This window comes from Amia ocellicauda, chromosome 7, assembly GCF_036373705.1.
Source record: "Amia ocellicauda isolate fAmiCal2 chromosome 7, fAmiCal2.hap1, whole genome shotgun sequence".
In the NCBI taxonomy this organism is placed as follows: Eukaryota; Metazoa; Chordata; class Actinopteri; order Amiiformes; family Amiidae; genus Amia; species Amia ocellicauda.
Window position 1 is genome coordinate 42,544,784 of NC_089856.1, and position 26,184 is coordinate 42,570,967.

At 44.7% G+C, this 26,184-nt stretch overlaps 2 protein-coding genes and 1 non-coding gene across 6 annotated transcripts; 1 reads left to right on the top strand and 2 right to left on the bottom strand.

Moving 5' to 3' along the window:
* Positions 1-1,285: 1,285 nt before the first annotated feature.
* iws1 (interacts with SUPT6H, CTD assembly factor 1) lies at positions 1,286-10,642 on the bottom strand. Of its 2 annotated transcripts, none has more exons than XM_066709718.1 (15): positions 10,189-10,642; positions 8,428-8,543; positions 7,707-8,298; positions 7,468-7,527; positions 7,097-7,295; positions 6,798-6,855; positions 6,529-6,644; positions 6,177-6,327; positions 5,917-5,999; positions 5,429-5,558; positions 5,181-5,298; positions 4,844-4,955; positions 3,645-3,701; positions 3,319-3,430; positions 1,286-1,990 (listed from the first exon to the last, which is right to left on the bottom strand). In XM_066709718.1, exons 1-15 carry the CDS (start codon positions 10,229-10,231, stop codon positions 1,865-1,867), a joined length of 2,073 nt encoding a protein of 690 aa, XP_066565815.1. In that variant the 5' UTR covers positions 10,232-10,642; the 3' UTR covers positions 1,286-1,864. The 2 variants fall into 2 exon arrangements, with proteins under 2 accessions (XP_066565815.1, XP_066565814.1); XM_066709717.1 differs by lacking the exon at positions 1,286-1,990 and adding an exon at positions 1,997-2,858.
* Positions 10,643-10,888: 246 nt separating this feature from the next.
* On the top strand, positions 10,889-10,960 carry trnap-agg (transfer RNA proline (anticodon AGG)). The gene has a single exon. It is a non-coding gene; the product is annotated as a tRNA-Pro (tRNA).
* A 1,630-nt stretch (positions 10,961-12,590) lies between these two features.
* On the bottom strand, positions 12,591-24,260 carry LOC136753522 (arf-GAP with coiled-coil, ANK repeat and PH domain-containing protein 2). Of its 3 annotated transcripts, XM_066709715.1 has the most exons (23): positions 23,817-24,259; positions 23,386-23,528; positions 22,598-22,655; positions 22,274-22,393; positions 22,127-22,180; positions 21,507-21,565; positions 21,077-21,260; positions 20,269-20,313; positions 19,825-19,920; positions 19,583-19,657; positions 19,246-19,349; positions 19,027-19,078; positions 18,762-18,862; positions 18,323-18,434; positions 18,046-18,239; positions 17,652-17,721; positions 16,999-17,093; positions 15,558-15,634; positions 14,759-14,940; positions 14,243-14,352; positions 13,924-14,034; positions 13,626-13,687; positions 12,591-13,509 (listed from the first exon to the last, which is right to left on the bottom strand). In XM_066709715.1, exons 2-23 carry the CDS (start codon positions 23,436-23,438, stop codon positions 13,382-13,384), a joined length of 2,142 nt encoding a protein of 713 aa, XP_066565812.1. In that variant the 5' UTR covers positions 23,439-23,528; positions 23,817-24,259; the 3' UTR covers positions 12,591-13,381. The 3 variants fall into 3 exon arrangements, with proteins under 3 accessions (XP_066565812.1, XP_066565813.1, XP_066565810.1); XM_066709716.1 differs by having other exon boundaries at positions 22,598-22,684; positions 23,386-24,260; XM_066709713.1 differs by having other exon boundaries at positions 23,386-24,259.
* Between the last annotated feature and the right edge of the window lie 1,924 nt (positions 24,261-26,184).

Below are 26,184 nucleotides of genomic sequence, written 5' to 3' on the forward strand. Positions count from 1 at the left end.
AAGAGCTGGGGAACGACAGTCGGATGGAAGGATGCTGCTACTGACCAGTAGGACTTACAGGTGCCATCTTCTGTGGATATATTTTGATCCACAGTAGGGGGTTGGCTTTGGCTGAGATCCTTCCCCAGCTCTGCTTTTTATTGCTAACTGCAATTTAATCTTTTGAAACTCGTTTTAGGTCAATTACTTTGCTACAATCGATGTACAAGACCTAAAATATGACTGAACAGCTCTGACTCCTGGACCTGGAGACAGTAGTAGCCAAGAAACGGGAGATACAAAGTTATATTCTGAAGCTCAGGTTTTGGAAATTGCAGTATTTTTATTTGATACGATAGTCAACATTTATACAATGCATACGTCATCCATTTACAAATATACTACCAATAAATGAGGTATTTTTAGAAAAGAAAAATGATGTGCATTGTTCAACAGAAACCACAGACAGGGCACAGCCAGTAAAGCTAGTGGTCATTGGCCTCCCATTCACTGGCTTTTGGAAACCCACTGGTCAGGAAATGTGGAAATACCTACTCTGGGGTACACCAGGAAAAATAATGTCATATGGTCTGCAGAGGTCCACCTATCTGTAGTTTAAGGTCCACACCAGATCTCTCAATGCAGTGTGTGGGGAATAAGGGTTTACGCTCATAAACATTAATAAAGAAACCGCTTATCGTGCTGTTAAAATGCTGTACAAGGCCTCCCTCCCGTATCAAGAACTGGTACGTCTCACTTAGATCACATCCAGGTCATATTTTTGATGCAGGACTAAGAACCTACAGAAAGGGGTTGCAAATGCCTCCACCTTTCCATTCCACTTGAGTTAATTTATTTGACTTAAAAAAAAACATGTTTAAAACCAGGATAAACAAGGCAAATGACTGGTAACCATTTAGCAGGTTGGATGTAATTATAGGGGGGGAAATGCACAAAGTGTCAGTCCCATTAATGCAGAAATCTTCAAACATAGATCACTATTCCAGAAGAAGTTTATAAGCCCAGGCTCCTAATTCATTCTGTATTGATCAAAGCATAATTATGCACGAGGACCTCGGCATGTCTTTAAACAAACACAATTATCATTGGGTTCCTGAGACTGTTTTGTAAACATTATATGTAGCTTTTCGGCATTAAGGATATATAAGCACTAAAATATAGTGTCGTCTGTAAGTACTTTCTATGCATCTAAAACAAACGGAGGGATTCCAAGAGGTCTAACTGACCATTCAAGGTGAAGCTGTAAGTGACTAACTTTCATAAAATCAACACAAAATGAGTCCTATTCTCACGCAATTATTTTTTTAATGGAACTTATAATAAAAATGTAATACAAGCATGGAGATACACATTTCGATATTGACTGTTTGAAACCTCAGAATGTTGTAGAAATCACGTCTCGTCGGTTGAAAAGAACCGACGCAGGTGACGTCACTGGTTGTCCTGAAGTCAGAAGTTAACAGTGTTGCAATGCTGCGTTCGCAATGCAACCCCAGCTCTGTTTAATGGATACCTATCATGTGGTTAAAAAAAAAATATATATATATTGACAGAGGAAACAAAATAAAAGCAAGTCTTTCTGTCCAGGGGTCTCCAGTAGATCAGAAAGATGAAAGATCTGTCTGACTTCACAGACAGGACTTCGCAGCAGTACTTTGGGCCTGTGCTCCCAGAGGGCAGCAAAGCGGTGAAGGTGGACAGCGTGGAACGTCCGGAGCAAAGAGACACAGGCAGCGCTGCACGACTGCAAGGCTGCCACCGAGCACTGAGGATCTGGTCCAGAAAGAGGCGGAGCAAAATGTGGCTTTGACTGGGAACATAAAAATAAAGAGTTTTTACAAAATAACTGAACAAAAAAGAAAAATCACAAAGGCATCCTATTCCCTTCAACACTGATCTTCACCGCATGGGCCGGCTTGGTCAGCCGCTTGATGTCGGCGAAACGGCGCATCTGCTTGTCCACCCGTGACATCCCTTTCTTGGTGGGACCCTGTGAAGACAAGCCGTGCATTAGAGGAAGAACGTTCTGACAGGAGGTCCCAGCTGATGGCAGCTCTAGGATTCAAGCAAGCAGCACTTCATGCATTAGGGTCAGGGCCCCACTCAATCAGCCATCGTGGCTCCACGCGCCGCCCAGCAACAAACCACGCCATTCAGACTCCGGCAACCAGACCTGCCGTCACTCCAGTCTCCTCTCACCTCCACTGGGTTGCTGTAACCGGAAATGGTCTAAAAATCCTGCTGCTCACAGTGGAGTCCTGCACCATTGCCGTTTTTTCCAAACATTGTATTATAATGCAATTAGTGATGGAGCTGCTCATGGGGAAAACATGCGGTTAGAGGTAAAGGATAAATGTTTTTGGTGCTTCAACACTGCAAACAAACCATTTTAATGCTTTTACTTTCCTCAGGCTGGAGTTTACCAGGGTTATGGTCTACATAATAGGAATCATTAATTTCAGGTGGAATTACCAGCCTTCAGGTCTTAAGTAGCTGTGATTGACAACCCTGAAATTAACCTGGAGAAGTGTATTGGTGCAGCCATCAATTGTGGTTCAACCTCCTGTCTGTGAAGTGTGATTTCAGGAGCTGAAACACAGCAACACCTCATCCACAGACAGATCACATGCCTCAACACTACTTCACATTAGTTACTGCAGCGAAGGGTGCATCCACACCGCAAGCAGAGACCCTGAGGTCAGGTGACTTACACCTCGTCCCCTTGCCCCTCACAGGGGCATGTGGTTGCCCTCCACACTGATCTTGATGGCGCCCTGCAGCTTGCGCAGCTTCTTCTGCTCTGCCAAGCGCCTCTTGTGTTTCTCCAGGCGGCTCAGCCCCTTCCGTGAAGAGCCGCTCTAATGAAACCAAGCCAGAGGCAGGTCAAACTCTGCTCGCCGGCAGCTTCGGCTCTCCCGTCAGCCATGCCTACCTGTTGGCTCCAGAGGCCGGGGAAAGCCCAGGAGCCTACAGCAACACGGTCAGTCTCTACTTTAAGTTACTGTCCCCTTTAATCCACCAAAGCTTCTCATTAAAGAACCATCACCGCAGCAGATTTCCTCTTCCTACATTGTTTTTTTTATGATTATGGTCACCAAGTTGTTTTAATTAAGCTTAAGAAACCAAGTCACAGGATTCTTAGGGAGAACCAATTACCACCACTTCCGACCGAGTACCTTTGTTGCAAGCCATGAGAATAAATAAACCAAGACCTGCAGAGACCCTAGTGCTTCTTCTCAAATCCTCCAGGTTGATAAAGTTTCTAGAAGCACCCACAGTCAAGTGAAATGGAACACTTTCCTCGAAGTTCACACTCACCCTGTTAGTCTCGGTGTCGACGTTCCACTTGGGCCGCACAACGTAGTCCTTGTTGGAGGGCATTGGCACCCTGGCTCGGGCACAGAACCCGGGGTCTCCTGGCCTCAATGCCCTGGAAGCAAACAGAGCTACAGTTCCAGCAGCTGCACAACCGCACACGGCCTCTACGTCACCAGAGAACACAGACCACAGTGGGGTCAAAGGTTTTTAAAGAAACATATCACACTGGATAGATTAAGCTAATTTCTGGAAGAATTAAGCTGAACTCCCAGGTACAGAATAAATACAGCACGTATACACACACACGACCCAACAGAGACACTTACTTCTCCTCTCCGGTCAACACCTTCTCCAGGTCCCTGCGAGGCGTCTGTCCACCGGAGCTGCAGACACGCAGGGAAGAGATCATATACGGGGGTTAAATCAACACTCACAGAGGACTGGCAGGCCATTGCGGTTCATAAGGAGAGGCCCCCATTGCCTCCAGATGTGGAGATGAAGGTTATTTCTCACTTACAAAAGGGCAGAGAAATGCACACGTGCCCAAACTTGACAACCATTGACAGTTACAGTAAAAACACGATCTTTCCTTTAGTGTTATTGAAGCTTCCCACACACTCACATGCAAACACATATGAGCCTGACATCGATTAAGAGGAGGATCAATTTCATACCTGCGGACTCAACGCAGCCTTTACAACACAGTTAAAATGTTTTATAGGCAAACATGCACTACACAATACCTTTAGGAGTTAACGGTTAATCAGTCAAACACAAACATTAGGGTATATTACCTAAAAAAGCATGGGAAAACAAAGAGGAAAAAGGCACAAAATACACCAAATCTGTTACCAACCTTCTCCAGTAACTATCGCAGCTTTCCCTACAAACACCTGGGAAATCTGAAAATCACCTGCTGTGACTCTTTTAACGATCATAAATCTGGTTAAGGAGTTAATTGTGCCCATTTACAGTGTACATTTCCCCTGGGGCTCCCCTAAACCCCTGGTCCTGATTAAACCCCAACACTGGCCATGCAGTGACAACTCAAACTCAGCAGGCACAACAACCTGGCTGGCTGAGAGAACACGTCAGGGTCTTCTGTGCGCTCGACCTTCGGCTGCTCGCTTTGGAGGTGGGACAGGGCAGTGGAAGGGGGAGGGAAGGAGAGGACAGTGAGGCACAGACAAATGATGGAGGGAGGGAAAGGACTCCAAGGCATGATAACGAGGAAGTAGTAAGGACAGGAAGTATGTAGCCCGGCGAGGAAGACTGCGGACGCCACTAATCATCAGCAAAATGAGGTAAAACAACAAAAGGGGGGTTGCTTTGACCAATCTGAATCTGTCATTCCAAAAACTAGTCCACCACAAGACTACAGGTGCCTAAATAAACTTAACTATGATTATAACCCAGCTGCTCTTCAAGCTGAGACCACAGGAGGTTGGTCTTATAGAGACATTGCCCATGGCGTCTGCAGGGCCCAGAGCTGTGAACAGATCAACGGACCGCAGGGTCTCCTCACCTGAGGCGGCGGCGCGGGGGCACCTGCTGATCCAGGTCTCTCTGCTGCCTCTCCTCCCGGGTCATGCCCTTATAGTTGGAGGTCAAGCCGAAAATGGGCCGAGACCACTCGTCTGCCGGAGACATGAGGGCAGGGTCAGTAGAGCACAGGCATGCAGTTAACTCATGACTCTCTCATCTTGATTGCATCTTTTTCTATTACTACTTTCACTACATTTGTCACTATGAATCCATTAAGGCTCTCCCTTCCGTTTCTGCTCTACATCCATATTGGAAAGACGAGGTTTTGTTTGTCGTTCAGCGTGACGCCCATGTCACCCCACTGAGCTGTTCCTTACTGATGAGTTTCAGCGCCAGGTCCTTGTTGGGCCGCGACTCTTTGGGGTGCTTGTACAGATACATGACGGCCCGGCCGATCCCACTGTGCTTGAGCGTCTCCTGGCTCACGCTGGGCAGCTGAGGGAAACAAACCGCAGCTCAGTTTCACAGATTAACTTACTTGCCTTATGCCAGCCACAGTTTAAATAAGTTTAATACAAAGACATGAACATGATGACTTCTACAGTGAAAGGCTGTCCCATCTCACCTCCTGCAGTATCTTCAGCAGCTCTTCTCTGATCTTCAGGGCTGGCAGGCTCTTGTCGGGCAGAGGGCTGATCCACTCTTTGATGGCTGACATCACTCCACTGTCGATGAAAGTCTCCTTCAAATCTTGTCTGAGGAAGCAAACAAGCAGCTCACACTTAACACGTATTTAGGATTGAAAGAACATCAGATGTAGCATGTAGAAGAGGCTGAACAACTGTTTGATCCGTGTCTTGTGACGACACAAAGCAGAATATTTCTGAAAACAACGAAAAAAATAATTCAGTGCACTTTGAGTCTAAGCAATTGAGTCTTTCCACATCAAAACTAGAGGACCACAATGGATTCTGAGCAGCAGGTTTATGAAACACTACTCTCTCGAATGCCAAAGCGCATTTAATTTATTTATTTGCAACTCCGATCTCCTGGCACTCAGAGGGGCAGCTCTGATCCCGCATTTCTACCCAACAGGCAGGAGTTGGCGCTCACTTCTTGAGGTGCATGACGACGGTGGGCAGCAGAGTCAGCTTCTTCAGGGCAGGTTTCTTCAGGGTGTTCAGAGTCCTGTCCTCCTACGGGCACAGACACATCCCTACAGTCAGAACATGCAGTCAGTGCGACATGCACACGCACGCACACTGACGCACGCACACTGACGCACGCACACTGACGCACGCACACTGACGCACGCACACTGACGCACGCAGGGCGCTCGTAAGGGGCTCCGCGGTGCGCAGCGGGAGCCTCACCTCCGCAGCCTCGGTCATCTTGGTGATCATGGCACTGACCACGTCGTCGGCATCGCTGATGAACGTCCCGCCATCACGGTTTCGCCGGCGCTTGCCGCTTGCCGCCTTCTTCTTGGCCAACATCACGTCGAAGTCGGAGACAAAGCTGGAGCTGAGGGCAGAGACACAGAGACTGTGACGACACACTGGGGACTCCAGGAGGAGTTTTGAAGGTTTTGAAGAGCATTATTCATGACTTGTTCGGTTAGCATCCTTTGATCTTACTGGGGTAATCAATAACCAAAAAATAGATTGTTGGTGCCTAACATTATATAAATACAGTTCGATAATGAAACCCGTAACGGACACCTACTCTTTGCCACCCCTGTCGACATCGTCATCCGAATCGGAGTCGGCGATAGATTGCTTCTTCTTCTGGGAAGCATCTCCTTGGCCTTGATCTCCCTCCAGATCCTCCTGGTTAAAACCCTACAGCGTAGGAGAGGAAGGCAAGCATTTTCACAACAGATACAGAGATTTCAGAAAAGACCCCAAACTCTGACGTAACTCGTTGAACAAGAAGAACAATCACACCATTAGTGAATCTTATGACATGTTTTAATAACGAATACAAATACATACTGTAAACTCTTCCTCCTCCTCGTCTCCAGATTCACCAAAAATGTCCGCAATCATTTTCCTGTTATAAAGAAATGAATCAAAATGAGCTTACAGAATTCATATATCTTTCAATGTTATTCTTTCCAGACTGCAGATTAAAAATAAACAAATTAAGATTCAGAAAAAATAAGGCGACTATTCCAAAACAGAACCAAGAACAAAAACTGTATACTTTGATTTAAAACATCAACTGATCGTGGTCTTTAAATGAGAAGCGATGACAGGAGTTACATCTGACTGGACAGACTAGAGTTACTCACTCCTCCTCGTTGTCGGAGTCGCTGTCACTGCCGAACAGCTCCTTCTCGTCCTTCTTCTCCGCTTCAGCCTTCCCGCCCTCCTCCGCCTCTTCATCCTCGCTGTCTGACCCCAGGACCTTGGCCTTTGGGGGAGCCGGTTTGGGCGATGAGTCGCTGTCCGAATCCTCCCCGTCCGACACCACACGACTCTTCTTCACAGCTGATGAGCGAATGGACAGAACTTTGTAAAGCCATCTTTTACAGCAAGATGCTAAGCTTCACTGTATGAGCCTCCTCACCCCACCCACTAAGCAGGGGATTTCAAAATGCGACGAATCAAAAACCTTGAGCAGAAGAACCATTTCAAAGCAGTGCAGTTTGGGAATACTTACGAGTGGATTCCTCCTTCTCCTCATCCTCGCTGTCTGACAGGATGGCTTTCTTTCTCTTCACTGCAAAGACAAACTAACGGTTTAGTGAAGGTGTTCCTGCAAACACTGCTCTTTGGACCACACACTTCTCAAGCACACAACCATCACATGATCTGAAGACCCAATCAACAGCCGAAACGCTTGCCCAGGACGTCCAATCAAACCTAGACCTAGTGTCCCCTCACTGCCCACTGACATACCTGGTTTGTCCTGCTCTTCCTCCTCGTCGCTGTCGGCCAGTTTGCGTCGCTTGTGGCTCTGGTTTTCCTCGTTGTCGCTGTCCGCCGCCTTGGCCTCGTCTTCGCTGTCCAAGGCCCCCGCTGCCTTGGTCTCCACTCCGTTCTCCTTGTCGCTGTCCGCCTCGTCATCGGACTGTATCCGCCTCCTGCGCTTGGGCGCCTCATTCTCAGAGTCACTGCCTCTCTCCCGGGGTGCCTCATCGTTATCCGATCGGCTATCCCGACGAGGCGGTGCCGGCTCCTCATTCTCAGAGTCACTGCCCCGGCGTTTGGGCTCCTCCTCGTTCTCAGAGTCACTGGCCTGCTTGCTCGGCTCCTCCTCGTTGTCCGAGTGGCCGCCTGTGGGTTTGGGAGCGTCCTCTGCCTCGGAGTCGCTATCTGCACGTTTGGGAGCCTCCTCTCCGTCCGAGTCGCTGTCGTGCTGTGGGGGTGCATCGTCCTCCTTTTCGGAGTCGCTGTCCCTTGCCTGGGGTGCATCCTCGTTTTCAGAATCGCTGGCTAGGCCGTTCCTCTGAGCGGAGGGGCCGTCACCTTCTGCATCGCTCTGCTCATCCTGGTCACGAACAACACAAAGGGGTCAGTCAGTCCCGACACACCCATTGGCCTCGACTGTGTTTAAGTTCCACACTTAAATAACTGCTACACCCTAGAACTGTGCCTGGAGAGACATAGGAAGACGTACCTCAGAGTGCCGCTCCACGCTGCCTGCCTCCGAGTCGGACTGGTGACCTTTAGCCCCCTCTTCTGCGTCGGATGCCAGGCCGTGCTCGTCCTGAACTGGAGTGGCCCCACCATCATCTGGAGGAAAACAGGAATGGCATCTCAAATCTGCTGATCTTATCACACATTATGAAAAATGAAAAGGCTTCAACTCATTCCCCATCACCTGGAACCTGCAATCTAAAAAATGCATCAAGGTACGCATGCATGAGAGAACTACAGAAGAACAAAACGTATTCTTACTCGGAGTCAAAGTACACCAAGATCACGTGACAATGGCCGCTAAATTTAAAATTTTCTGTTGCGTTCCATAAAGGAACAAATGTGCAATTACAGAGATGTGTTTACATCAGCAAATTAATGCCTTTAAAACGTACAGGAAATCTAGATGCTACATTTATTCATATGTACTTCAAATTAAAAGGTTAAACATTAAGTTGTAACTATTTTATTTAATTAAAAAACAACAAACTCGCATTGGTAACAGCAAGTTAAGAAATAAATGATATTGGTTAAACTTATTTTCCAGGTCAGACACAAGTAAAGGTCTGCCATTAACATAACCCAAAAGAGAATACACAAAACAAGGATAGCAGGTACATCAAAATGCAGACACAGTTGTGTCAATTATACACCACATAATTCAAGATATATGACTGTTGATTTCCAGACAGTTACATCATACATTTCAAGTAGTAATAAGTCTTACTTTTAAGGATAATTATCTAAGGATAACCTGGAGAATAAATTACAACAATTAATGGAATCTGATGCCAAGAAGGTATATTAGGCCATTCAAATATACATCTAAGCACAGTTACTTTAAGGTGAAATGTTGGGTATCTTAAATATTATGATACAGCTTGAGAGTACTATATTAGCGGTTTGCAACTTTGTGCTGTTATGTGTTTGTTCCGTTTAGATGCTGAATATAAGAAGTATTTCTACAATTATATATATAGTTGATTAACTGGCATACATGCAGTGTACCAATTAAATGTGGAGAACAAATTCCTTGTAAAGGGGGATGGACACACAGGGCTCCCGTGATAGGAACAGCATGTTTACTTGTTCAGGGACAGAGAGCAGCAGCCTGTACTGATACACTGATAGACATTTTCTGCATTTCAGAGCCATAAGTGAGCACTGGTATTATGCATTGATCAAACCCTTTTCTCTTCAGGCAAACGTGTAGATTTTGTTTTTCACTCGTGTGACGTTTCTTCTAAATGCACTCCATTCTATTTTCATTCTTTGATTTCTTCCATCCCTGTATTTGTTGATCTGCTGTACAAAGCAGACACATTCAATACGTCAAAAGTATCTTGTGATGATGTGATTATTTTCTATTATTAGGAGACGTTGTTTTGCATTTCTGGTGTTGCGGTTATTTTCAATTGCTCAACTTCCTGACATCTTCAGGACGTTTCATTACAGATTTGCAGTTTAATTTACTTTTCATTAGGGTCTTGACCGTATTTTATTGTGATCTATCGAGTCCTCCAGATCTCCTACAGTTCCCATGCTGTTACTCGTGTTTTTTTCGCATGTTTGATGCATAGATTTCACCCGATCCCCCAGGTGGCTAATGTGTCCACATCCCTGAACACGTAAACATCTCCATCATCGATATTGCGATCAAAACAAGGTCGTGAACAGCAGCATGCCGGTGTCTATGAACACCCCCAACTCCGGTAAGCACAGTAAACAACGGTTAAGCTACCTGAGTGGCTTCCGGAGAAGAAATCGTCGTCATCTCCGTCCATCGTGTCTTTTTTTAAATTAAATTATGTACTACGGAAACAGCCGCCCCGTCCCCCTGCCCTGCTGTCCCGTGCGGACGATGTCTCTAAATGGGGCACCTGCCTCCACACGGTGCGTTTATCTCAAGACGCACAATGAAACCAAAAAGCAGCGGGTTTTCCTACAAGCTCCCAGCCCGGTTAAGCTCGTCGTTCGAGCGCTGGTCCCTCTTCGGCTTGCCTGGATACAGCTGCGGCCTCCAATGGTAGTTTTGCTAACTCCGGCCGCCTGGATGCATTTATCGTTTATTGCGCTACTGTAATAAATTACACATACGAACAAGAATGGTATTCGTAATGCATCACGTAATTCACTTCTCTTCCCCGGCTTTTAATACCCGCTTTCTCGCTATGCTACCAAAATGGCTTCTTGTTGACCTCCGTGTACGCATGTGCATTGTTCAACGGGCGCTTCTTGATGACGTAATGACGGTATGTCTACGTTTGCTACGTGCAAGTCATGTCAACTTAAACCTGACGCGGAGAATATCATTAGTTTATTAGTTTATTATATGTACACTTCGATATATGTCTCTATGTAATATATCTACATATTCTATATTATTAAAGAAAAGCCTGGACTAGGATTGTATTGTGCTGAATTTCAATTCGCATTCAAGCGGCTCGTTGGTCTAGGGGTATGATTCTCGCTTAGGGTGCGAGAGGTCCCGGGTTCAAATCCCGGACGAGCCCAATTTTTGTTTCCATAATGCTTGCAACTATACTTTAATACTTTTTTATACTTTTTCAGAACTGCCTTAATTCTACGTGGCATTGATTCAACAAGGTGCTGAAAGCATTCTTTAGAAATGTTGGCCCATATTGATAGGATAGCATCTTGCAGTTGATGGAGATTTGTGGGATGCACATCCAGGGCACGAAGCTCCCGTTCCACCACATCCCAAAGATGCTCTATTGGGTTGAGATCTGGTGACTGTGGGGGCCAGTTTAGTACAGTGAACTCATTGTCATGTTCAAGAAACCAATTTGAAATGATTCGACCTTTGTGACATGGTGCATTATCCTGCTGGAAGTAGCCATCAGAGGATGGGTACATGGTGGTCATAAAGGGATGGACATGGTCAGAAACAATGCTCAGGTAGGCTGTGGCATTTAAACGATGCCCAGTTGGCACTAAGGGGCCTAAAGTGTGCCAAGAAAACATCCCCCACACCATTACACCACCACCAGCAGCCTGCACAGTGGTAACAAGGCATGATGGATCCATGTTCTCATTCTGTTTACGCCAAATTCTGACTCTACCATCTGAATGTCTCAACAGAAATCGAGACACATCAGACAAGGCAACATTTTTCCAGTCTTCAACTGTCCAATTTTGGTGAGCTTGTGCAAATTGTAGCCTCTTTTTCCTATTTGTAGTGGAGATGAGTGGTACCCGGTGGGGTCTTCTGCTGTTGTAGCCCATCCGCCTCAAGGTTGTACGTGTTGTGGCTTCACAAATGCTTTGCTGCATACCTCGGTTGTAACGAGTGGTTATTTCAGTCAAAGTTGCTCTTCTATCAGCTTGAATCAGTCGGCCCATTCTCCTCTGACCTCTAGCATCAACAAGGCATTTTCGCCCACAGGACTGCCGCATACTGGATGTTTTTCCCTTTTCACACCATTCTTGTAAACCCTAGAAATGGTTGTGCGTGAAAATCCCAGTAACTGAGCAGATTGTGAAATACTCAGACCGGCCCGTCTGGCACCAACAACCATGCCATGCTCAAAATTGCTTAAATCACCTTTCTTTCCCATTCAGACATTCAGTTTGGAGTTCAGGAGATTGTCTTGACCAGGACCACACCCCTAAATGCATTGAAGCAACTGCCATGTGATTGGTTGGTTAGATAATTGCATTAATGAGAAATTGAACAGGTGTTCCTAATAATCCTTTAGGTGAGTGTATGTATATGTATATATATGTATATATGTATATAAGTAATACAATAGTAATGCAAGTATTAATACTTAGTCAGCCATGTGCTAAATGGACTTGATGAAACAAAGAAAGGAGGAAACTGGACATAATGCAATTCATTTTGGGCATCTGGTCATATGTCCTTGAAATGAACAGAGCAATTGTTTGTGAATACATATCCTTCCAGTGCCGGACCCCGTGACACGCACAGTGTGGCAACATCCTGCTGCCCACCGAGACCCTCATGTCAATATCTGATGGGCATAACCTGGCATTTTAAACACAAAGTAATACACACATTTGTGCTGTACATTTTTCTACCAGACTTTGTATTTAAAAACTTCCAATGACAGGAAATTGTGCAATTTTGTGTGAGAGGAAAGCAAACACCAAACGACAAAATAAGGGTAAGGAATTTTTTATGCATTACATTTCAAAAGCAGATTCCTGGAAATGCACACGTGTTAGGAAGATAGACCATGTGATTAAAAACGGTTTTAAAAAGTTATTTCATTTCCGTCCGAGACCAACATTTTATATATTCCACTTAATGAGATAATAGGACACAGCGTGAGTTTTTGTTAAACACACGTTTGCTTTCCCAGTTAATGGTCTACAGTACAGTACGTGCAATGACAAGTGATCATAATAATTAACATTACAATACTGGCCTATTTGAATGTCTCCCTTCATTTTCCTTTTTCATGAACTTCTGGCTCCAGTTAAGTCAGATTTAAAAACACAACAACATCCTTAAAATTAGACGGGCAATTCAATAACTCTAGAGGAAATGCATCCGTCTATATTATAATTAGATACAAAATAAATAGTAGTAGTTATTTATTCAGGAAAGGCTAGAAATGACAATAGTATCAGTAGTGTCACTTAAAAACAATAGTGGTTTCAATCCAAAACCAGAGGTATTAATTTATTTGGACTCACAGCTTTTATACAGAAAATACAGTAAGAGCCGATTTTTAATTAGTTTGATAATGGTGACCTTTTCAAGTTTACCTGTTGGGATTAACACCCAAATTGAGAAGAAGCGTGTCAGCAAAGTGCTCAGCGGCTGCCAGGCTAACAGTGACAGACGAGACCGTTTGCCTGGTTTGACGTGTTTCCAGCCTGAAGAACGACCAGGCTGCGGGGTCCTGCAGCGATGGGGGGACGGCAGGGGAGCAGAGGGGTCACGCTCACCCCTCTCCCCCTGGGCCTCCCTCCTCTCTCTCTCTCCCGAACTGCCGGCGGGACAGCCTCTCGGGGTCGTGGGACGCCATGTTGGAGAAGTCTCGGAAGATGTCCTGGAAGGTCTCGTCGTCACCTGCGAGGGAAGCACCGGGAAGCTTAGGGCATGCAGGGGAAGACGGGCACTGATTGGGCTGCAGTAATGGTCTCCGGCTCAGCCCGGCGAGTGTGTAAGGGTGTCAGAGGCCTTACCGATCGCACCGAAATATCCCTCCGAGTCCCTCATCTCCTCATTCATGCGAGCCATTCGTAGCCTGCAACACACAACGTGAGTCAGGCATCAGCCATCCCAGGTAATAGATGGTCGTTTTACTCTTCGTGAAAATAAGCTCTACCTGCTCTTTCAGTGTTCAGTGTCAAGTTAGCAGTCATTTTTACCGGAACCTTATGATTATACAGCTGAAGCTGTAAAGTACATGCCTAAGTGTGAAAAATGGCAAACAAACAGGAGTCCCAGGGTGTCCCTTCTTGACGGGAAAAGGACACTCACAGCGTCACAATGTCTGCGTGCGCGGCCTCCATGGCAATGCTCAGGGGGTCCTGCCCTCTCTCGTCCACTGCGTACTGATTGGCTCCTCTCTTCAGGAACAAGCATACCTGCCTAAGGAGACACAAAAAGGAGTATTGTGGGTGGAGCTATTAAAATCGCCAGCCAATCACAAGCTATGTTTTAATGACAGTTTATTGCAGTTTTTCTTTTCGTTAAAAACGTAAGTAGACATTACTGAATAATATATATAAAAGAGTACATTTTTGTCTCTGCACGAAGAGGTTAGCCAGTTCTCCTGCGATCTGCTCTACCGTCTTACCCAGTGTGGCCCCAGAAGGTAGCAGCATGAAGGGCCCCCTGTCCTCGCAGGTCCCTGTGGTTCACGTTGGCTCCATTCTGTAACAGGAATTCACACGCTGCCAGGGAGCCCTGAGGAGACGGCAAGGGCCCCGTGTTACTGCAGTGTTACACTTTGGTTCAATAGCAGGCAAAGTGGGTTAGAGCAACAGAGATCCCAGTAAGTAGGACCACCTGTTCTTTCAGAGTCACCCCAACATCCTTTTATTTATATCACAGTATTTACACACACATAAATCAATTATATATATTTTACCTGTCTATAGCACCATTGCTATTAATTATAATAATGATGACTAATTAATATAGGTCCCATCATACCATCCCAAAACAGACTATTATTCACTGAATTAGTCTAATGTACAGGAGCAACCTCATGCAGCAATAGTCCTCGAAACCCCTCCTCCACACACAAGCCTCCAGAAGTTCCCTCATCGTTCACACCACGTTTACCACTGCGGCAGAGAGTGCCACTCACCCCACAGGCCGCACCGATCAGCGACGTCCTGCCCTCCTCCTCGGGATTGGCCCAGTTCACCTCTGCCCCCTGGGCCAGCGCAGTAGCCATTGACACCAGGTCTCCCTCCCGCGCAGCCCTGTACAGCATCCGCCCCACTGCCACTCCACCACACCTGCTCGGGTCATCTGATTGGCCGGCCTCTGTGGTAGAATGCCCCCGTTAACCAATCGGTGGCGATACTTGACCACAATCCTCCTGTCACTGGGCTGCCTTTGCCATAGCACCCAGCCCCGTTTCTATAGCCTTGTGGTGCAGCACTCCCTTGTGTTGTCATGCGCTTCACGTTTGGGCAAACAAAGAAGGGTTTCTCTGCTCCTGCTGCATGTGGTCAAACCAGGCAGGGTGTAGAAGCTGAAAGGCAATTCTTCTCTGTGCCCAGTGCAGAGAGAAAAGCAGCTCTGTATCAAGTGTGTTTGCATCTGCACCTGATGCTCGAATCTCTCTGTCTTCTCTAGATGTCACAAGCAAACGGATCAATTTCACCATCACACAGACATTACGCAATTACGTTGACAGATTTCACAAATCATTGCCCCACACCGCTGCTAACAGATGCATGACAACAGCAAGGGAAGATATCAAAATCACAGGAAAACAACATGATTTCTGGAGAAAACATACAAGATCTCATAGGGGCTTTCATGTGTCATCATTTAGAGGAGTGTAATTGGTCTCTTCTGCTCATTATTATTGCCAGCAGCAGCTTCTATCTGGACCGCAGCCAGGTTTAACACAACGCCGGCAGAGACAATCCTACCTGCGGGTGCAGAGTCAGCCTTAGTAACAAATCTCTTCTCCACGTATTTCTCTTTGATCCAGGCCTCCTTCTCCTGCCTGCAGATGAAAAAGGGATGCGTCTGCTGTACTGGTCTTAATCAACATCAGTTAGTGTTGTGAACAAAATGTGTATCATACTGACCTGCGCTTGGATGTATTTTTAAACACAGAAGTATTCTAATTGGTCACTATTGCACCCTGTAGTACAGGGGTCTGAAACGAGGGCCACTGCGACGTTTTTAGGTATTTGTTCCAACCCAGGTCAGTTAACTCATTAACGGAATTAGTTAAGCACTTCTCTACAGACTGCAAATTATTTTACAGTTGGTGTCCCTTGAATGCAAATAACCTTTAAAACCATGACTATCAAAAATAATAATAATTTGACAAGGTTAACACTAGAAGCGCCGACATTTCGAACTACCTACAAGCGCCAAAGCCGGTCATTGTAGCCGATAATCTTTAACAGCTGTGATATGACGATCAAAGGCAAACAATCGTATAAAACTCAGAAGTTTTATTCATGAACATGAAATCCAACATTTACATAGCACAAATGTAGTATTTAAAATGAAATATGATCAGAAAACATTAATATTATTGCTATAAATAACATCAAAGCAAATTAAACGCACACTGCAGTCAAAACAAATAATTATATAGACTACAATAAGCAAAAGCTCAAAAACGGCATACGATAAGATAATGAAACAAGTGTAAACGTAAATATTGGAATAATGCTCAAAAACAATATTTTATAGTTCAAAAATAACTATGGCATTTATCGAAACATAATTGTAGACTAAAGTAAACATTTGCAACACTGTGTAGTCAATAAACTATTCACTATATATTTAGCCTGCATACCTGACAGCGCGTACAGTCACACAGGACACGTTTCTGCACTTTCCCTGCAGGAGCTCGTCCCTCACACTGCATTTTGACAGCCCTCTCCAGGTGACACTTTTACTCCACGGATATATAGCATCGCAATAAATGCTCCTCCACTGATAATGTCCGTGAATCATTATTTTGGTGGATGTGCCTGCGCTATTGCACTCTGTACTGCAGTAGCAATCGCGTATTGATCAGTGGAGTAAAAACACTCTGTGCCATGTGGACCTGGCGTTTCACTCGCAATGTTTTCACACCACTGGCACAAACCCACGAATGATCTGTCATTGCCAGTATCACTGATGCCCCTGAATCAGTCATGTTCATATACATGGCTTTTCCAAAACGAGCTCTCTTCAGTCTCCGTTTCCAATACATGTTTATTTGTGGAATGCAGAATGCACTGCAGCACTCCAGAAAGTGACTTGAGACCCTTTGCTCCATTATATGTATATCGGGCCTAACTCCTGTCAGTGGGGATACTAGTTATAGGTGCAGTACTGTGCAGTTTGGGGCAAACTGCTTACCTTGAACTGTGGCCCCCAGGCTTACTGCGGCCCTCCTCTACACACCGTGATTCATAGATCCTGTTGATAGCATCGTTCCCCAGGGCGCACACGAGCTACACAGGGCAAGAGTGCAGTATGAGGCATTCGGCTGATATATTAGGGCAAGACTACTAACAATCCCCCTTCCCCTCCCCTAACAGTGATAAATGCTGTGTATAACATCTGTATTTCATCTGGTCTCGAGGCAGCACCAATGCTTAAATCAAACAAAAGCTGAAGACTTAAGACATTGTACAAAATCGTAAGGCCACTTGATTTTCTTTGTCCCCAATCTAGCAAAAATACTTGCATTCATACAAATGGACTTGCCTAAATCTATTTTAAAATTTAAAATTTAAAATCTACCTTTATCAGTATTTCACAACCCTGGTCATGGAAGACTCCTCTATCTGTTGGTTTTCATTCCAACTGGGATGTATTTGAACCCTTAATTGATAAATTAATTTTGACCTTGTCAGTTGTTTCCACCAGTTGGCAACCATAGATCTGTGTCCATCTATCTGTATAGTCCATTTAAAGCAGACATATGCATCACTAGACGGAAGTCACCTCTGAAACAATTGTGATAAACAGTAAGCACTGACTATCCGAGTGATGCGCAGCTTGCTTACCTTTAGCTGCTCGGGTTCCCAGGAGTCCAGTGTCAGCGACCTCACTTTGGACAGGTGAACTCCCAAGCTCCTGTAATACACACACCGCCATCACTAACAATCCCAGTACACCTCGGACGTTCCCAGTTTCCAGGGGAAGAGTGTGCAAAAGACAAAACCAATTTCAAACAATCCTTTTATTATTTTAATTTGAATGTTTGAAACATGTTTTGTAAGTCTGAGAAGTATTTACAAAAACAGACCCTTTCAACTGCTTGTAAAACCAGGATAACACACAAGTTTGAAATATGTAATTTAAGGATAGGTCAAGGTTCTCTTTAGGTCCAGGCCACAGTCAGGTTCAGTGGATTGAAATGACGCTGTCTTGTGAATCGTCCCTGCAGCGGTGCAGTACCTGTGAATGCCAGAGCACTCGATGCACAGAGTGATGCCCAGGTTCACGCTGGCCCAGCACGGATCGCTCTCCCCGCAATCGCAGCACTGCCTGTTCCCAGGGCAGTGCAGAGCCCTGCTGAGGACAGGGTGCCACGAGGGGAGCTTGTCCTGCTGCTCGGGGGGTGTCTGGGGGGAGGGGATGCTGGAGGAGGGCTGGAAGGGCAAAGGAAGACAGCTTGAAATGGGTCCCGTTTAAGATGTTATTGTAACCTCCGGCTTTGCGTGCTCGCCAGTACCTGTGTCTGCCTGGACTCGGCTCGCTGGCGATAGGCCATGTCAATGCTGCCCTGCACGGCACTGATCCAGGCCTGCCGCAGCTCCTCCGAGTCCGCCTGCAGGGCACAGTTCCTGGGGGAGAAGACAAATCGACAGGACGGTCAAAGGCCCAATACTGATAGAGATCTGATGCTCTGATGTTCTGATGAATTGGCATTACATGAACCTGTCATTCTTTTTGTTTGACATTTTTCCGGATCATGTCTATCAGTATTTTTTAACCCAGGCAACCAGTGAATTAAGTGTGGCCAAAATGAAGGCCTTCTGTCTGAACCAAATGGGACGAGGAGGGCTGCTCTCTGCTGCTCTTGGTTTTCACTAAACGAGATTTTGTTTTTAGCACCGACAGCAGAGCGGAGGCTACGGAAGACTCGCATGGTTCCTGCCTCTCCGACTTACGTCTGAACCGACACCACTTCGAAGCAGAAGCGCCGGTCGATGTTGTCCAGTGACTTCACAGTGCACAGCCTCAAGTCCTCCACCATGACCAAGGCTTCTTCCTGAAGCGGCAGAGAGACACAGTGAGCAGGAGACAAGCCCTCCCTCTCTTGGCTAGTATAAACAGGTACACTTGTACAACAACCCCGAATCTCATCAAACACACCTAACCCCACATCAAACTTTCTTGGAAATACAATCATACTGAGAAGAGAATATACCCTACCTTGTGTGACTTTGTATAAACCAGCTGATTATTTTCTATGGAGAACCAGCATCTGAAGAAATAAGGAAAGAAGTCTAAAGAAAGGCAAAGTAAATAAACACACAGGGCATTCTGAGGGCCTTCAATCATGACTCCATTCCAATCATATGTCCTTCAGTGTGAACAATTTTGCAAACCACTTCCATCAGATAAAAATGCTAACAGCTGGATCTACTGTACCTCTTCCAGGTCTTGTTCTTTCTTCTGGAGCGCTTGAACAGGTAGCCCTCTATGGTGACCCCATTCGTGGAGTTGATGGCTACCAAGGCCTCCCCAGAGGCATCCTGGGAAACGCACCACACTCGTCAATGCATTGTTTTCACCTTGAACTGGCCAACACTGAGCTTTTGATGCACCAACACATGACAAAGTCAGTAACAGCAATAAAATAAAAGTACATCTAACAGGGTGTTTGAATGCCCTTCCAAGTGTACAGGAGTGACATCACTCAGACAGGCTCATAAACACAGTGGCCGCTGGTCCGGGCGCCGGACGAGGGGGGGGAGGACAGACTCACCCGTTGTTGGACAAGCAGATGGTTGTTCTCCATCTCCTTCCGTTTGGTCACACACTCCGTGGAGAGCTGGGCCAGCTGGCAGAGGAAAGCAAGACCAGTCACTCAGGAGGCAGAGATCAGTACTGGACCAGCCATTTACAAAGACACTGCCTCCAGCAACACCCACTCCCCTTTCCCCGCTAGCTCTCATAGTAAGCAGGTAATTTAAACCCTGTGGAGATGAAGGCAAGTGAAACCTTTACCTTAGTGGCCATTTTCTTCATAGTAGGTTCCAGGTCTTTGAGAAGGTCAAAGCCTTGATGGAAAAAGGTGTACTGAGCATGAAAATAGGAAAAGATCTAGGACAATTGGAAAAACAAAATGAAACAAATGAATTCCCATTAACTCCAACACAACATAATAACCCTAATTTAAAAACAAAAACATTACAAGGTTTAAATTCTGATGGAATTCTGTTCACTGTACTGAGACTCACAACACACAAATTAATTATAGTTTAATATTTTTTCATGTATAATGAACTTTTACTAAATATATAGTTTCTAAATATATTCCTGACCATTTTTTTTTTATGTAAGGAAGTAAACAGACTTTTTGCACATTTTTCCTCACAGCTTGTATATCAATTTATTTAATAACTGTTCATAAAACATGCTTCAAGAAAGAGGTTTCAGGACTGTACTCACAGAATTCAACACATCCACCTTCTGCTGCACCTTAAAATTATTTAGCTAGAAACAGAAAACGTAAAAAAAAAGTAAATTTACCTATAAGCTCAAAACACTTAAATTACAATTAGGCTATTGTGGACTAAATTGTGAATGCAATAGTGTGCAAACTTTTGTCAATGGACAGGATTGAAAAACACAAAACGGTATCAACTGCCAGTTATGTTTATTTTCATGATTTTTCAACTTGGCTTATGCAGGTGTTCCTATGACATTATTAGATGCAAAGCATTTGTAAACTGCACACTTGTGTCCTATTATGCACTTTACTGCACAGGCTGTCATCCTTAAGTAAATCCACACACCCATATTTGTCTGTGGGGCAGCAGAATAAATAAAGCGAGAAAGACTGCTGTGGAAAAGTAAAGCAGGCCAACAAACAGTAGCATCCTGTTGGCTCCAGCAGTCTTCCTTAGATTAGTCGAGTCTGAACCCAAGAAGGGCCCTTATTGGATTACATCACCGGAGAAAACACAATCTGCTCTCCTGGGTGGAGTATGATTGAAAAAACAAAGGGCAGCTGGGAACTCATGGGGTTACACACACGCAGGATGCTTCCTGTCGCCACTCGAGTCCAACAAAAACAGCAATTGGTGGCACAGTGGAATCAGGCATCAGCAGAACGATCCTAAAACTAGGAACGTCTTCCTCTGAAACCACAGTCATGGACGTTGCGGTCTTTCACTGGAATGTACTTTTTGTTGTGATACCTGGTTACGTTGTGTAAACGAAACGCATTGAACGTCAGACCGAGCAGCTGGCCTACCTGCAGACAGTAATCCAGTGCGAAGTGTTGGAAGCACTTGCGTGTTGCCAGTAAAAGGTGGCTGGCCCTCTCGGCCTCGGGGGCTCTGTTGCGGGAGGCCTGGGCGCTCTTGACCGCCGCCGTCTCCAGATCCTCGCCGACCCGCACAAACTCCCGCCGAGTCTCCCGCAGCGGTGGCAGAGACCTGGGTGAGGGGGCCACATTGGCAATCGTCGTCAATATCGGCTTGTGGGTTTACTCGGGGTCATACCTAACAGGAGACTCAGCTAGGGTAGTACTCTGGAAAACCTCCCATCTCCTTAAACATCTATAGTCTGTCCAAACAACCCACAGCCACCTCTCTGGAAAATGCTGAAATGGAACTATCCCCTTGCAAGGGGAGAGCAGAGAGATCTCTGAAATATCCAGCGAAAGACAGGTTTGTACGTACTGTGTGATGAGGAACTGCAGCTGCTGGGTTATGGACCTCTGTGCCTGGTCAAACAGCACCTGGTGAATCAAAGGGTTATAGAACAAGACAGCTTGGTCTCACACATTGCCAAGAACACACAGGATCACAGATGATACAGCTCTCAGGCAAGTAAAGGGATTCGTGTTTTATCTGGGCAGTGTATATCCTGTCAGGAGTGTAAGGAGAACAAGAGGGATTGCATTGCTCCTTTATCACTGTGTGAGACTGCACCAATTCCAAGAGGAACACAGCAATGCCCTGAAGGGGAGGAGTGTGCAAGAGAGAGCACGTTTAGAAAGGTTCAGCATTCAGATTCCCCAATCTTCCCTCCCTTCCTGTGTTTTTTGCTTTCTCTGCAGCTGTACGTACAAGCATCTTTCAGCTGTGTGGAATGTCATTGCAGAATGTCCCACAACACAGCTGCAACCCTCACACTAGCTGCTTCCAACACATCAAACATATGCAATGAATCTAACAGGGTGTAAAGCACCAAGCTATGCATGTATGTACAAGAGCACTATATGAGAATACAGTGAATACCATGTGTACTGCATACTTTAACACACGGAGGTCGTTCTCCATTTTCGTTGTGAACTAACCGTGTGGAAATGAATCATCTCCTGCAGGCCCTGAGTGAACTGGCCCAGACAGTTCTGTGGGGGAGAGAAGAAAAGGCTGGTGAACAAGCAGAAGTAACACACTGGCAAAACCACATCCCTCCCGTACAGCAGCATCCCTGCCCTGACCATGACGGTGCTGTCCTTGCGGTGGTACTGGGAGAACTCCATCACCCCTCCCAGGAACAGCTGGTTGGCCGCGTTGTACGCCTGCCCAGCCTCCACCATTTTGTTACACAGCTTCACCACCTGCAGCAAAGAGAGGATGATGATAAATAAACCGGATTCACATATCAGGGCTCTCAAACTGAGGTCAGTGGACTGATAGAATTTTCTGGAGGCTGCTGGGAGTCTTGATAGAAAAGTTCAGCCTACACTCACATGAAAACAATACACACACAAATGCAGCTTGCACTATCTCTCGCATATCCTTACTCCGCCAGTCTTTCTTACCTTGTCCAGCCGGCTTTCCAGCTCAGCCACCTCCCTCTCGCTCTGGCCCAGCATCCTCCTGCACACACGAGAACAACAGTGTAAGCCCTGCAGGAGCAGACGTGACGCTGCCGGTGGAGTTACAAGTGTACCAGCAAAACAGATTCAAATTGTCACACTAAATCCCAGTCACAAGCCAATTGTAATGCACAAAGGCAAAGCATGTATCCCACGACACCCAAATCTGCTAGTATCTGTCTTATGAAAGGGAGAGTGTGCATCTAGGACCAGATTATCTGGCCCAGAAGGATATAAAGAGCAGAGAACAACAACAAAAATATTATTTTCCATCTCCACCAATCCATGTGGTGTTTTGCTTCAACACTTTTGAACAGTCATATACATGGCAACTTATTTATTTACTTAATTTATTTATATACTTTACAGTTGTACCATTGTATTGTAATTCCAGACTTTTTCCCCCTTATATACAAATAGGAAGGTCAACCTTATGACGGCAACAGTGAACTTGTGTCATAGTTAATATTGCAAACAGATGATCCAATGCTTTTAACAAAGACTGGTTTAATATCAACACCATCAACAGAAGGCAGAATAAGATTTTTGCTTGAAAGGCATGTTTCTCCTAAATGTCGCATAATTACAGTATTTACCTCCACTCTAGTCTTACCATATGCATTTACAGTAAGTACATAAATATTGCCCTTGGATAATACTAGTCTGCAACTCGCAGAAAAGAAGATAGAAGCATGCATGCTGAGCTGTCAGATAAAGGGACACAAACTGACCTGAACGAGGGCGAGTCCCTGATGCACTCCTCAAAGTCGAGTAATGTATCCATTTGCAGGTTGCACGTCAAAACACAATCCCAAATATCGCTTGTACAACTGTTAAGGATGCCACTATGCTAGACGTCTCCACTGCACCGAGCCTGTTATCACCACGTTGTTAAAATGCATGTCCATTACCTATTATTTCATGAATATTTGGATATTGATACTATAACACTGCTGGGTTATAATAAGAAAATTAACGATTAACGATGCTACATTCGAAAACAATACATATATTTTAAAAACATTTAATTTAAACAGGGCAGTAAAACAATTCAGTGCTAGATTAACAGTGCACGATTGTTGAAAATCCAGTTTTAGCAAAATATTTTAAATAACCGTTATGTGCATACGGTGCATTTGCTAACGATATTAATAACGCATACCTTGTCACAATAGCTGCTCACACATTTGGATAAAACAATCGAGCTAAAAACCGGCTTAAAACAGCATCTGTAACATAACAGCTAGCTTGCATACTGAAACAGTGTCTTTTTTCCCGCAGATGTCGAATGCGTATCCAGTCCAGACATCAAACTGCAGAAACCCGGCTGCACAGGGGAAGGTAAAACCACCCGCTACATAGAGGTTGCATCGTAACTGATTGAGCACTTGGGCCTCGCCACACCGCCTACACCCCCTCAAAAACAGCCCCTATGTTTTCCTGACGCCGATCCGACCGCAACAGGCTTTTCCCTAGTTAGGAGCAAGTTTGGGAAGCGAAGTTATTTCCTGTTGTTTGTGCCACTACTTCAAAGAACATCCGGGTACCGTTTCCTGCCATGTGGTGTCAGCAAAGAATGGGCTTCCCCTTGTCACTGTGTGCAAGAGCAAAAGACGTGTTCATTGATACATTGTCTATAGTCGCCTCTTCTTTGCCAAAATAAATGATATAGAAGAGGTTTTAATTCACAAAAATGATGATGATTGCCATGCATAATAAAAACGCCCTTTCAAGTTTACAATGCAGAGCAGATAGTCCTTGTCACCTGCAGTCTTTGGGGGGTGCATCGTCGGCCGTACAATATAATACACATTATTAGAAATGTGTCAACCAGAGAAAATGCTTGACTTAAATGAGTCTTTGACGTTGCAAGATTACAGCATTTATGTTTGAGTACACGCACCATATATTGCTTCAAATATTAATTATTATCGAATAATTAATGCACAAGTTCGGTGTCGATACCAGAGGTCAGTAAGATATGCTGATAATTGCTTCTCTGTTTTTTTTTTATTATTATTATTATTATTATTTATTTTGCATTGGAAAGGGTGAATGCTGACTTTCTCAAAACTCTCATTTAGTGTTTATGAACTGTTATTTGATCATTTCTAGTGTGCAGCTCTAATATCATACACACATATCCTGCAATACAGATGACTGGTAGATGGCGCTGCAGTCAACAATATTTCTCAATCCCAATCTGCTATACAGCGGAATGCATTTATTCCCGTTCCCAGTTTATGTTATTGCATTGCTCTATGATGCCAGTAACTTTTATTTTAATTTGTTTAATCAAGCATCTTTCTCAATAATAACAATATAAAAACATAATCATTCGCAATAATAATATCAAGCAAAAACAGAAATGCCAACATAAAAAGTAACGTTTTCATTTAAAACATTCTCCCTTATTAGACGAGTACACCCTGTCTGTATTTATTCTCCAGTATAAGCTTTATGTTGGCTGCATTGTATAACACCAAATTATTTTAATCCACACTATGTTCCAACTGCAAATAACACAGCTGAAGCATATTTCAACAAGTGAAGCAGGGACTCCATGCGGATCCCTACTCTAGTTCTGCTCTGAATGCTATTTTATTAATTACACTAATTTAATAACACTTAGAGCGGTGTGGTGGGTATTAGGAGCCTCCTGATAAACTGAAGGGTGGGATGTGTGTCACATTTAAAAGATTAAAGAATTAATTCTGGAGGTAGCACCCTTTTATACAATTGAATATTTCGGAGTGTGGTGCCTGATAAGACTGGATACATCCCTTTATCTGCCATTTCACTTGTGCTTTCTTGCCAAATTTCATCAGCCATAAGTTGTAGCAGAGATGTCACCAGGATTGCATCATTGCTGCAGCTTTAAAGGGGACAAAAAGTAGCATCAAGCTGCCCCATGTGTGCCTGCAGTGGTTGTAGAAACATAACCTGCATTTTGGCTTTTCATCCTTAGCATCCTGTCAGCTTTTTCTTCGTTTGGTGAAAGGCTTCATTCCGTCTCAGTCTGCACTGGTCTGTGGTTTCCCAGCCAGTTCTATAAAACCGAGTAAGAAACGCTTTGAACCATAAAGGCAAGCTGTCAGTCTGTCTATTATTCCATGAACACAGTAGCCAATCATGTTATTCTCATATTAGTATTGTAATTGTATACTAATTGTACACTTATATGCCCAGCATAAGCAGCATACAATTCCTTTGCTGTTAGATGTGCTAGCTTAATTTATTCACCGGGGTTTCATTCTTCTTAACACAATACAATGGTTAGAAGCATATCCAAGTACACAACATATTGTTTTAAATGGAAACCTACATAAAAACTCTTTAAGAAATTTGAATTTTAAGATTGGAAATGGGGAAAAAGGTGGCCTGTGTTTTTACGTTAGTATTGATATATTGTAAATAATCACCTGCCAACTGTCTACTAAAGTAAACCCTGTGATGAAGACTGGGAAGGCAATGTGGGTTTCTGAATGTGTGCTCTCTGGTGATTTGGAAGCTTCTGAATGTAGATAAGG

Bases quoted from the DNA above. Each gene is read 5' to 3' on its own strand.
- iws1 (XM_066709717.1), bottom strand. From the start codon at position 10,231: ATGGACGGAGATGACGACGATTTCTTCTCCGGAAGCCACTCAG. The intron at 8,299-8,427 runs GTACGTCTTCCT...GTTCGTGACCAG, and splicing joins GCGTGGAGCGGCACTCTGAG to GATGAGCAGAGCGATGCAGA. The intron at 6,856-7,096 runs GTGAGTAACTCT...TCTTTATAACAG, and splicing joins GACTCCGACAACGAGGAGGA to GAAAATGATTGCGGACATTT.
- LOC136753522 (XM_066709715.1), bottom strand. From the start codon at position 23,438: ATGGATACATTACTCGACTTTGAGGAGTGCATCAGGGACTCGCCCTCG. The intron at 22,181-22,273 runs GTCAGGGCAGGG...TCTCCCCCACAG, and splicing joins GCAAGGACAGCACCGTCATG to AACTGTCTGGGCCAGTTCAC. The intron at 19,921-20,268 runs GTGAGTACAGTC...CAATTGTCCTAG, and splicing joins AGGTGGATGTGTTGAATTCT to ATCTTTTCCTATTTTCATGC.